At 37.0% G+C, this 12,349-nt stretch overlaps 3 protein-coding genes and 2 gene segments (V, D, J or C); 3 read left to right on the forward strand and 2 right to left on the reverse strand.

The window, feature by feature from the left end:
• The window catches only part of plekha4 (pleckstrin homology domain containing A4), a 46,477-nt gene extending 44,065 nt beyond the window's left edge, over window positions 1-2,412 (forward strand). For 2 of the 4 annotated variants that reach the window (XM_087310077.1, XM_087310078.1), the window contains exon 19: window positions 1,482-2,412. In XM_087310077.1, the coding sequence (XP_087166203.1) occupies window positions 1,482-2,314 (833 nt within the window). In that variant the 3' untranslated portion in view covers window positions 2,315-2,412. The remainder of the gene's footprint in view (window positions 1-1,481) is intronic. The other 2 variants (XM_087310079.1, XM_087310080.1) reach the window with 1 other exon arrangement.
• Window positions 1-5,721, reverse strand: part of crp7 (C-reactive protein 7) — a 54,910-nt gene extending 49,189 nt beyond the window's left edge. For all 4 annotated transcript variants that reach the window (NM_001444084.1, NM_001430916.2, NM_001444083.1 and 1 more), the window contains 1 exon segment: window positions 5,562-5,721. In NM_001444084.1, coding sequence (NP_001431013.1) covers window positions 5,562-5,643 — 82 coding nt within the window. In that variant the 5' untranslated portion in view covers window positions 5,644-5,721.
• mybpc2b (myosin binding protein Cb) overlaps window positions 1-12,349 on the forward strand; it is a 360,595-nt gene that overhangs the window by 210,151 nt on the left and 138,095 nt on the right. The window lies entirely within an intron of this gene.
• Window positions 7,856-10,883, reverse strand: LOC147838096 (Ig kappa-b4 chain C region-like). The segment is given in 3 exon segments: window positions 7,856-8,381; window positions 10,721-10,772; window positions 10,869-10,883. Coding segments are annotated over 3 exon segments (408 nt in total).
• LOC147831149 (immunoglobulin kappa variable 1-12-like) lies at window positions 10,721-12,143 on the forward strand. The segment is given in 3 exon segments: window positions 10,721-10,904; window positions 11,047-11,617; window positions 11,706-12,143. Coding segments are annotated over 2 exon segments (405 nt in total).

Here is a 12,349-nt window from a genome sequence, read left to right on the forward strand (position 1 = left end):
TATTATTTTCTCTCCTGCTTCTCTTACGTTTATATTCTTTAGCAGTTAATTTAATACTTCACGTCTATGGAAAAAAGAGTTAATAAAGATAGAGAATGTGTAACATCATATTCATCAAAAGACGGTTTATGTGCATGTAACTCCACTGCTCCGAGCAGGGCACGAGCCGGCGATACTGGCATGGGAGAAAAATGCTCTGAGGAGGCTAAAGATTGCAGAACAAAGTCTGTCACTGGATCAGAGGAGTGAGGTTTATGCGATCACCAGCTGGCTTCCGTTACTTAAGAGGAAATACAGATGACCAAAACATAATTTACCTATTTCATTCATACTCATTTGACTATTTATAATGTCCAAGGCATTAATATTAATATTATATACTTTTGTGCCTTTATTAGCTTTTTCCTCACCTATTTACTGGGTTAAAAATCTTAAATTATTCCCCACCTGCTGGTGAAAGCTAGAGCTGCTGGCGATCTTCAATCTGCAATCTATTGCTTTTCCTGCAGTTCCCAGATGTAATGTCACATTTTAACAGTCCAATTGAGCCACTAATTTATGAAGTTCTGAATTTAAAGGGTTTTCAATATTTTGTAAGTGAAACCTGTAAATTGAATATGAATAATTTAATTTACAAGTATGTAAACGTGTTAGAAATATTTTCTTTCAAGTCATTGTACATTCTTTTACAGGAAAACATTTTTTTTTTTGTTTTACATTTATTGGTTTTGTTTTATTTTACATTAAAACGTAATAACAAAATAAAGTAGTTAATTTGTTTTTAAATTTTTTAAATAAAAAATAACACTACAAAAAGTACTGATAAGAGAACCGTTAAAGTACCAAACCGATTAGTGGTATCGATAAAAGTATTAATACCGTTAAGGGTACTTTCACATTAGCACTTTTGGTCCGCACCCAGATTCGTTTAACGTCATAGTACAGTACGTTTAGCTAGTGTGAACGTGTCTTCTGAACTCGGGTGCGCACCCGTGAACCGTACCCGAGTCCACCTGAAAGAGGTAGTCTGGGGTACGGTTCATGCAAACTCTGGTTGGGTTCAGTTCTGATGTGAATGCAATCGTACCAAATCACGGAAGTGAACCGCCAACTGTACAACAAACTATCATTTTTATAACGTTCGTTCATGTTTATGTGCGTCACGTTTCGAACCTTAGTGACTCGCGCGGGACTGAGCCAGTGCAAACACAGTGATACACAGTGATGTCTGCTAGCAACGGCCATAAACAAAACAGCAGCTCGATGATGCAAGCGTACCGGGGTTCAGAAGGAAAAAAGACAGAATGAACACAAACCAACCGCGGAGGTGGCAAGGGGAGACAATCGAACTTGGGTAAGGTTCAGGCTAATGAACCAAGTGTGAAAGCACCCTGAAACCTTAACAATACCCTTGCCTAGTGACAACACTGATAGTGATGGCTTTATTATATAATTCTGTCAAGCTTTTCTTGTTTTTCCAGATTCGACTGTTGGACACAACGGCTTCAGCGGTGAGAGACGCAAATATAAAAAGCACAGCAAAGACCCAATAATGCCTAAGTGTGAGGATACAACAGAATCAAAAACTAAACCATCACAGCAATCATCGTGCAACGACATCATCGTCATAGAGAGCCACTCCATCAATCACATCTCAACTCTTACTGTGTTTAAAGGACATCCGGGAAACAGCCAAACACACAAACCTCACAAAAAGAGCAGTTCTGACCGAAAAAAGCTTGCAGTGTCTACTAATGAGTGTTTTCTGTCAAATAACAGAAGATGCGAGTTAGTGCCGGTGTATGTGCATGACCCAAAACCTCAAGCATCCATCCCTCCGGTGGAAAATCAACAAGCAGAGGAGGGAACCAATCGAACGCTTGATAAGCCAGTGGGAGGAGACATTGAGCAGAGTCACAAAACAGCACTGGACAAGCCTCATATTTTACAGGCTAATGAAATAAAGGACGTTCAGCCAATCACACAGTCTGACAATCAACAGACCGACCAATCCAAGCCAGAGCTGTGCATTTATGAGGAAATTCAATTCAGCCCTCCAAGCTCAGGAGATGCTGACGGGAATCAGGAAATTCAAACTAACGGAGATGAAAAACGGCGATCAAACCACACCGTAAATGAGTCTGGATCATCTCACGCCGAAGTGAAAGAGTACAGCACAAATGAGAAAAGCCAAACAGGAAGTGATGTCAGTGAGAAAGGGAAGGAGAAGATATCAGTCATGAAAAGCGCAGTGATAAATCATCATGTTCAGGATTGTAGGCCACGGATAACTGTGGTCAGCACAAGCTTGTAGACGACAGAGAGACTGCGGGAAGTTTGAGGGAAAAAAAAGAGACGATAATAAAAACAAAAGAAGAGAGTACAAAGTAAAAAAAAAAAATATATATATATATATATATATATATATATATATATATATATATATATATATATATATATTTTTTTTTTTTTTTTTTTTTTTTAATTAATAGTTTATTTTGTGACTCACATCCCTGAAAGCATGTTTTGTTTAAAAGATGTCTAATGCTGTGTTCACACCTGACGCGGAACACGCGGATAAATCTCGCTATTCGCGTGTAAATTTCCGCGTGAACATTTGAGCTTACTCGCATCATTCGCGCGTCAAATTTACTTCAAAACAGATGTGGATTCTGCCTTCTGTCTGCCCGGTGACTCTAGCTTCATTGCTAAATGGCTAACATGGATTTTATTTATGAAGACTGAAAAACAGCGTGGATACGTTTAGGGTCGTGTCTGAGCCCACTACATCCTTTCAGAGGTGAATCCAGCTCTGTAAGCTCATAAACTCTTCCAGAAATTGAACCTCCATGACGGAGAGCAAGCCACAAGAGCAATCTCCTGATTGGTTAATGCGGCGCGAATGTCCGCTGAAGTACAGATTTTCTAACTCGAGTGATTCACGTGAAATGCGCGTTAAGCACGTCAAACGCGCAAAACGCTCAATTTGCTGCGCGCCATTCGTGCAATCGCGCCATTTGCGCCGCGCCATTCGCGCGTATCGTGCCACAGGATGTTTATTCGCGCGTTTGCATTGACTTAACATGTAAATCACTTGCGCTTGACGCACGTTCTGCATCTGGTGTGAACGCAGCATAACAGACGTCATAATAGACGTCTAAATGAAGGCATATTTGCTGAAACATATTTGGTGTGACAGTGAAAATCTAATAGACGTATAAGCAGGGGTGAAGCCCGACATTATAAAGACACAGGGCTTAGCCCACATGTAGTTGGTCTTTAACCCCCACTACACCCCTGACTTACCCTTTAAAGGTTCACGAAACCCTCGAGTTCTTTTTTTGAGATTTAAACAGATGTGTGTGTGTTGAGCATCAGTTAGGGAAATGTTAGCACCTGTCAGCTTTAATTGTGGGGAAACTGGATAATTTTGAGCTTTTGTCAGCTAATTTCATCTTCTGGGTTTAAAATGATTTTCGGGGCGGATCAAAATCGGCGACGTAGCGCAGAACTGCAAGTGCAAAGATGACGCGTGGGTTTCTCATTATTATTCATAGCGGAGTTTTCTTATCCTATTAGAAGGGCCGGCTTCTTAATTATTCATGACTGCACCTGGTTTCCGAAGGCAAGTCAGACCTGCCAGTGCCAAGCTGTGAGATCCTACATTGATGGGTGAAACCGCGTCCACGGACCCACAGCAAACAGTATTTAGCCGTTCATGAAGGGTCGTATGTGTTTGTTTCCATGATCCACAGGGTTTGTTGCATGTTTTTCCTTCCGATGCTGTCAGGACCGATACAGCAAAGCTGTGTGTGTGCAGCAAGCCTTTGTGTTGGGAAAGCAGTACGGGAGTTAGAGAATGGCGCACAATGTCTTTTATCAGGAGTTCGTTCACATTTAAACACATCGCTGTGCTACCGTGTTCGCCTAAATCCTCTAGATTACCAACAGGGCTAATGGTTAAAACAAGGCAAGAGACCTGCTGCACTGAATCTGCATTCAGACCCGGGGATTGAGGGAGACGTCCTCATTTATAGTGTTTATATGAACACGATTATCTTTATAATGATATAAATTGTGGTTGTGTATACATGAAATTACGAATAACAAATGAAGCAGGGCATTAAATTGCTGTTTTATTTGCTTGCATTTTAACTTGGTAAACTATAAAATCATGGAACTGACAACAGCGGTTCGCTCTCTTCCTTCTCCCCTGCTCTGCTGGCCACGCCCACTCCTGCCCTTTGCTCGCGGAGCATGATGCATTTTTTGAAAAACTTCTGAGGTAGACCTGAACCGAAAGTGTGGGGCGTCATCACCCTTAAAAAAGAGGCTGTTCATTTAAGGCATCATATATTAGAATACAGATGTTCTGCAAAATATTAGACGCATGGTTAAAAAACAGGTGATTTTATTCCAGATAAAAGTATTTATTATAGTCAGCCTCCACTTTCACATAAATAAATCAGTCAAAACTCAGCCTGTGCACATAGTATCTCGTCAAATCGCACGGAGCTAGTAAATCTGAGGTAAATGAAATTAACCAAAACAACATAGTCTAACTTAAGTGTATCCTGTTTGATTAAGGATGAATTATTAATTACGTGATTAGGGATAGAAAAAGAACAAACATATAGTTTAGCTGAGATCGAGTCACAAAGGTGCTTATTAAATACTGTGGTCATATTTGTCCTTTTGCAATGTTGAGAAGAATGCAAGCACGCTAAATTTATAGACAATCTTTAAATGCACACAAACTCTTAATAAAATACAAAAATAAAGAAAACCTACATCAGTGCCACGCATTAATCAGTATTAGTTTTAGATTTGTGTGACCAGTGATAGTCTAATATAGTAAATGTATTTTATTAGCTAATAACTGTTGTTGTGGCAAACAGGGCCTTTTCCTGGAGCAAATTTTAATAAACACTTACATTTAAAGACAAAATTTGAGTCTTTAAATTGTCCATGTGCACTTCCTTTAGGAACATAATATTGTGGGAATTTTTAGTCCCAGAAATTTTTTTTTTAATTTTCGGCTTGACAAAAGATTGATATCTATTAAACTTTGTTGTTAATTGCAGTGTTTTGTGATGCAGCTTTTGTTGTTATTTTAATAAATGATCTCATGTTTTGATTGCTTTATTTTATTGAGGTAAGGTTGGTTTTATATTCACACATTCTGACTTTCTCCTTATTAATATAATTTTAGAGAAGTTTAGCTAATTACACACAGTGAAATAATATTAGTAGCCGATGACTATCAAAGTACATCGTATTGCACAGTCAAATAGTGCTAATGTTGATTAGAAGTTATGTTTACATGTGAATATTCAAAGTACCATGGTAAGCAATGTGGGAAGCGAATGAGCAAATATAAACCAACCAACTTTACCTCAATATTCACTTTATATATGTAATGGTAAACCAGCACTAAGCTGACAGGTATATTTTTAACTATGTTTGCAATATTTGTGATACATAATTTGCATTGGAAATCTTATGTTTGGGTAGAAACAGGTGACCAAACTGTATATCTGTCATCATTTAACGTTACTCACCATATTGTTGCTCCAAAACGAAATGTCCTGCTTTCTCTGTGAATATGTTTAGCAGAACAGAGCCCTTGTTTATGTATGTCATGCTCCAAAACTAAATAAAGTATGTTTGCGCGCTGGTCAAATCTTCAGACACCATGTGTGAGCCTAAACATACGATAGTAAATATATTCAATTCGACTCTTCTATTATAGGAGTTCAAATGACTCATGACTGTTTGGTTCATTTTGGTAGTTTGAATCTTTTTAATGGTTACGGAAATGATTCATTCGTATGTGTTTTTCTTGATATGACTCTTTCTACAGTTTACAGTTACATGGCTGTGGTAGTAGTGATTTACAATAGTAGGCCTAGCCTAGTAACGTTAGTTCAGTTGGTTCGTAAATGATTGGCTATATTTGGCTTCATTCAGGTTCAGAATCAAACAAACAAACGACTCGTCAATAAAGGGGCGTGTTCGTTTAGTTGCTCCAACCAATGAGATTGTCTTTTACAACTCACACTCAAATGCTATTGGTTCGCTCTATAGTCAGTCTTTATTGTTGGCATGAAAAACACAAGTTTCTCAATATGCGTTCTTCAGCGGTCTTGCGTCCTCGTGTTCTCGTGAAATGTCATCATCAGCTGCCTAAGTTCAGTTCCAATACTCAAGAAACTTCCCGGATGTGTTATTGATATCGAGGACGCATTTATGCAGACTTGAGCACCGAACTTGCTCTGGAAGTCCCAGAAGTCATTGCGACTGAAGGTGGGAAGCATTTAATCTAGATTTATTATTAAAGTTCATAGATATGACTTATTTACCTCAGGAGTTTCCCTAAATGAAACGGTGACAGTAAACATTACCATGGACATCTTAAGGAATAAACACATTAAGAGTGTTTGTTTGCTGAAATTCGTATTAAAATATGTTTTATTTTGTTGTGCAACATATATTTATAATGTTTTTATGCAAAGTATATATTTTGAAAAGGGGAAAAACAATAAATCGTTGTATGAGTGCTGTAATGTTTAAATAATTTACCATTTAAAACACGTGAAGGTCACATGACCATCAGGAAGAACGCAGCATCTCAATTCTCAAAGGACGCGTTCTCTGCCCTCGCGGTCTCCTGAGTTCGTTCTTCCGAGGACACCTGGCAAGACCGGTCTCCACAAGAACGCAAGTCCGTTCTCTGCGTTCTTGGAATTGAGAAACAGCAAGAAGACCGTTTCCAGATATTTACATATGTCTATGGAGCATTTCAAGCAAACTATATTTATTTGTAAAAAGGTTTGACTTAAAATGTGGTAAACCTCAAGTAAACAACTTTTTAAGTAGTCTTTTTCCATAAATAAATAAATGAATATACATATATGTCAGTTGCCATTTCTGTGTGAATTTTACATGTTGTCCCCACATTCGCGTGTGTTTCCCCCACAGTCAAAAGAAGACATGTGGTAAAGGTATAAGCTAAAATTGTGCTGGGTGCCAGCTGGAAGGGCATCCGCTGCGTAAAACATATGCTGGATAAGATGGTGGTTCATCCTGCTGTGGTGACCCCTGATTAATAAAGAGACTAAGCCGAAAAGAAAATTCTTGAATGAATGAATATTCCCAATAAGAGTTTCATACCTATCAGAATGGTAGATTTATATGTTTTGCTAATTATACAGGATATATATATATATATATATATATATATATATAGATAGATAGATAGATAGATAGATAGATATTTGTGTGTTTACGTGTTATAGTCATTATTGTTTACATGTTGAACTAATTTTTTTTTTTTTAATTTATAGGACATGACAAACCTTTTGCAGGGGGCTTGTTTGTTTATTTGTTTCAACTATGACGCAAGACAAACATTTAAAGTAAACATACGTATAAACTTAATATGTATAGACTTAAAATGAGAGAAAAAGATTTTAAACAGAAGTGTTTCAGACCATTTAAGGGAAGATTTTTTATATAGGCTAATTATATATTTGCGTATTTGTGTGTGTGTGTGTGTGTATGTGTGTGTGTGTCATATTATGGTTAACATGTTGGCCTACTTTAGCGCTTTTCAAGTAAATTTTTTCAAATATTTATGGCACATGACAAACCTTTTCCAGAATGAGTAAGTGAAACCGAGAGTTAAACTTACAAATTTGCATTAGTGATTGAGTTCCTCTGAGAATGAAGCAGATGCTGGTTCCTCCTGAATCTGCAGGTGTTTTCATGCTCCACTGACTGAAGATTATTTATACAGTATGAGCTAAAACCCTGATCTAATAAAAGACACGAAACCAACATGACAAAAAAGACAGACTGTTACAGCTTTATTTATTGACTGAATTACAATAAAATGATGACAGAATAATAAACTGCACACATTTAATCTGGTGTGAAAAACAGAAAGCAGAGCAGAGCACACAGAGAGACTGAAAGACAGACAGTGTGTGTGCTGAATGCAGTAAATGTGAGTAGCAGGAGTGTGTGTGTGCTGCAGATCTACTCTGAACACTGCTGTCTCCTCACAGTGTCTCCTGCAGTGAGCGCAGGCTGGCCGCTCCGTGTGGCCTCACAGCTCACTGAGGCGCTCTCCATCCACTGCTGCTCAGAGAGAGTCAGGCTGCTGCTCCAGCTGTACAGACCGTCCTTCTCCAGGAGCCCAGCACTGCTGCTCTCCTGACCCCCGCTGCTGCTGCTCCCGTCAGGCTTGAGGACCTTCCAGACCAGCCTCCAGTCTGACGGGAAGCCCTTGTTGGCCACACACAGCAGTGTAGCCGTCCGCTTGGAGGAGATCTCTGCACTGGAGGGCGGCAGGACGCTCACTTGAGGAGGAGAGACGGCTGAGGAGAGAAGAGCAGACAAACACAGCCGTGACCAGGAGACACTCACTCACTCATTACTCACTCAAAACAAGCATTACTCACTGAACAATGATTAATAACAGGTTCAGAATAAAGTTCACTCTGTATATTAATATATATTAAATTTAAAAATAAATATTATTATGGTTAAAAACACTGAACAGAGCTCAGTAAAGTGTCACGTTCAGTCTAAACATGCTGCAAAAAAAGCTTTTCTTATTTACATTTTTGTCTTGTTTCTAGTGCAAATATCTACAAATTCTTAAATTAAGAAGCATTTTCTTGACAAGCCGAACATATTGTTTTGTTTTAAGAAATAATAACCCAAAATGAAGTGAGTTTTTCCTTAAATCAAGTTAAATAATCTGCCAATGGGGTAAGCTAAATATTCTTGTTTTTCCTTTTGACATAAGATTATTTAGCTTGATTTAAGGAAAAACTCACTTCATTTTGGCTTATTATTTTTTAAAACAAGACAATATGTTTTGCTTGTCTAGAAAATTATTCTTGATTTAAGAATTTGTAGATATCTGGACTGGAAACAATAAAAATAATCTAAGTAAGAAAAGCATTTTTTAAAGTGCAGACATTAAGAGCATCTTCAGCGTCTTCAAGACACTCAACAGTCACAAGATAAAGTTTTACTCCATTTACACAATCATATGCATAATTACTGTGAGAAGAGAACATGTTCAGAATAAATATGCTGATTAATAAACAAAATAAAGTAAAAAAAAAAAAAAACAATTTGGTTTTAAATAACAACAAAACCTCAGTCCAGAATAACTTTCAGAAACACACGTTTGAATTTAACATCTCTAGAACTTTCAGCGTTCGCAATATCCAGCTTAACTGAACCAAAAACTCTTAAAGTGCATTTGTTGACTGAATAAAGACAGAGCACATTGAGTATTTTCAGGATATTTTCAGAAACACAACTCACGCAGAGTCTGATCAGTAAAGCACTGAGAGTTACACTGAAGAGACGATCATGATTCTGTGTCATTTTCAGGATCATCTTCACTGTTACTCACTTTGCTTAAAAGCGTCTGTCAGATACGATTATAAACACTTATCCACTATCATTTTACACTTCATATCTACAAGTAATAAACTTTATCTCATGAAGTTTCTGACCAAGACAGTTCATTAAGTCCTTTAAACAAAAGTAAGCAATAACAAATTCAATTGTGCTTTTAAAATCAACAACAAAATCTAAATTACAAGTTTGTTTTAACTTTTGAAGTAGAGTAGTGGCAAAATAGCAGCCTATAATTATGTCATTTACAGTTTTTACAGACACATTTCTCAAAACTTACTGTAGGTCACTTTAGCAAAACTCTTTACACAATTCTCCTAATCGACTTTCAGCTCGGCAAAGCAGTTCATTTCACATTCAAGATGCACCACAACTACCAAAACACTTTATTCAGGCCTCAAATAAACTCATACTTTAAGAACACTAGCAAAGGTTGACAGCCGACAAACACACTTTGCCACCCACAAAACACTGAGATAAAAAGACATTAACATTAACATTACAGTGTTTTCTTGTGTAAAACAAGCACACATCTCTGTTTATAACTGCAATATATGTTACTGGTATGAACATGATGCAGAATTCCTCAATATTTTATTTTGTTTATTTATTTATTTATTTACACTAAGTAATTCCAAAATACATGAATTTGTCTACACATATCCACTGACACAGAGACAATAGTAATGCTAATCTGGCTGGTTAAACTGCACTTTTAGATGTTTCAATAAAATATTGCTGTTGAATTCTGCTGTCTTATTCAGTTTTGCATTGTGTTGTTGTTTTGAACAGAAGTTTAACAGTTTTGAAAACAGTATGTAACACAGATTATTGGCAGTTGTTGTGTCTGAGTGAGAAAAGAATTGATGAAATTTGAGAGATGTAGTCTTTAATGCATTTGGTGCCAAAACAATGAGAACTGATCCTCAGTTTAGCCCACAGAGACTTCTGTTGTTTGCAAATGTGACCTAAATATTGAGAAATGTTTTTAGCGTCTGTAAAAACACTGTAATGTACTTTCAACCATTTATTAACTAAATAAAACTAATAAAAATAGCAATAAAAGATTTTTAATTAATTTAAAAAAGATCCTGGAAGAATGAAAATCATCTGTACGGTGTCGACTGACACACACTCACTGTCTACTAACTGCACTAAAATAATATAAAACAATATGATCAGGTGTAAATACGCATTAATGCTATACATTTCTAGAAGTTATTTAAAAGTCAGCTGTTTTAATATTAATAATAATATGAAGATCTGAAGCTTTACTTACTGCCAACATCCAGTTTGGTGCCGCTGCCGAAAGTGTACCACAGTGATACAAACTAATAGAGCGGCTGAACAAAAACCTCTGAACGCTTCACTGACTGAACTGAGGCTCACAACACACACATCTTTACACACACACGTTCACACAGCACATTAATCTTCTTCATTTCATGCTTAATTTATTTCTCGTTATTAGGGATGTAACGGTATCAGAATTTCACGGTACGGTAATACCTCGGTATGAATGTCACGGTACGGTATTTATTGAATCATTTACAGGAAAAAACAAAACTTATGAAAATACTCCAAAAAAGTGCCAAAAGTGTCAATGTTATTAAAACATGCATCACTAATATATCAAAGAGGGAGAATATATGTAATGATGTTGAACTGAAGTCCAAACCCAAACTCAGTTCATTCAGAAACGACCCGTGATGAACATCCACACACTCCTGGTATTAAAAAACCTCTAAGGTAATATGATTTTAAACATTAATAGTTTAATACATTACATTTATTAATGTTGATTTTGCTGATTTCTGCCCCAACTGTGTTACCATGTTCAGTATACAGTAAAGTGTGTTACCATATTCAGTATACAGTAATATGTTACTGTGTTTGATGTACAGTAACCATTGACACTTTGATTTAGTGGAGCTCAGAGATATTACAACAGTTCAGAAGCAGCTTATTAGCAAAGCTGCAGCACAAAACCACAACCAACACAACTGCTGACCTGATGTAGATGAGTGTGTGTGTGTGTGTGTGTGTTTGCATATTGAGTGCTGTGAGTGTTTATAGTGCTGTGAGTTAAACACTTCATCACTGACGCAAACAACAATTTTCATCATCATGACCTTCATCATGATCTTCATCTGGACTCTCACAGTGTTTGCTCGAGGTTTGTCCAGCGCTGCTTTCATATTCATTCATTCTTCAAGTGGATTGTCGATATATTTAGAGCTGATTTTCTTCTTGTTGTGTTTCAGAGTGTGGAGGACAGATCAGCGTCACTCAGAGTCCCTCAATGACAGCAGAACCAGACCAAACCGTCACAATCACCTGCAGAACCAGTAGAGATGTGTACAGATATGATGATGGAGATGATGCTTTTTTCTGGTATTTACAGAAACTTGGAGAAGCTCCTAAACTTCTGGTTCGTTATGCAAAAAGTCTGGAATCAGAAACTCCGTCTAGATTCAGTGGCAGAGGATCTAACAGTGATTTCACTCTGAGCATCAATGGAGTCCAGACTGAAGATGCTGGACATTATTACTGTCAGAGTTTCCACTGCAGAACAGATTCGAACAATAACTGTGTGGGTGATGTTGTGTTGACACAGTGATAAAGAGTGATACAAAAACCTCCGTCAGTCAGTCAGAGTCACAGAGACTGAACTGATCCTGGAGCAGCTCAAACACTGAACACAAATTAAACACTGAACTCAATCTGACTTTAATATATAGTTTTAACTTCATCTGCATTTTTAACAGATAATTTTAAAATATATAAAAATATTTAATAAAATAAAAAAAAATTCAATTAAGTAATTGTTTACAATATTTGTTATCATCTTTACTGAATATTATTTAATAATTCATATTTTTAATCACATTTATAAAGTGCATGATGA

Source organism: Danio rerio, chromosome 24, assembly GCF_052040795.2.
Source record: "Danio rerio strain M-AB ecotype USA chromosome 24, GRCz13ab, whole genome shotgun sequence".
NCBI classification, from domain to species: Eukaryota; Metazoa; Chordata; class Actinopteri; order Cypriniformes; family Danionidae; genus Danio; species Danio rerio.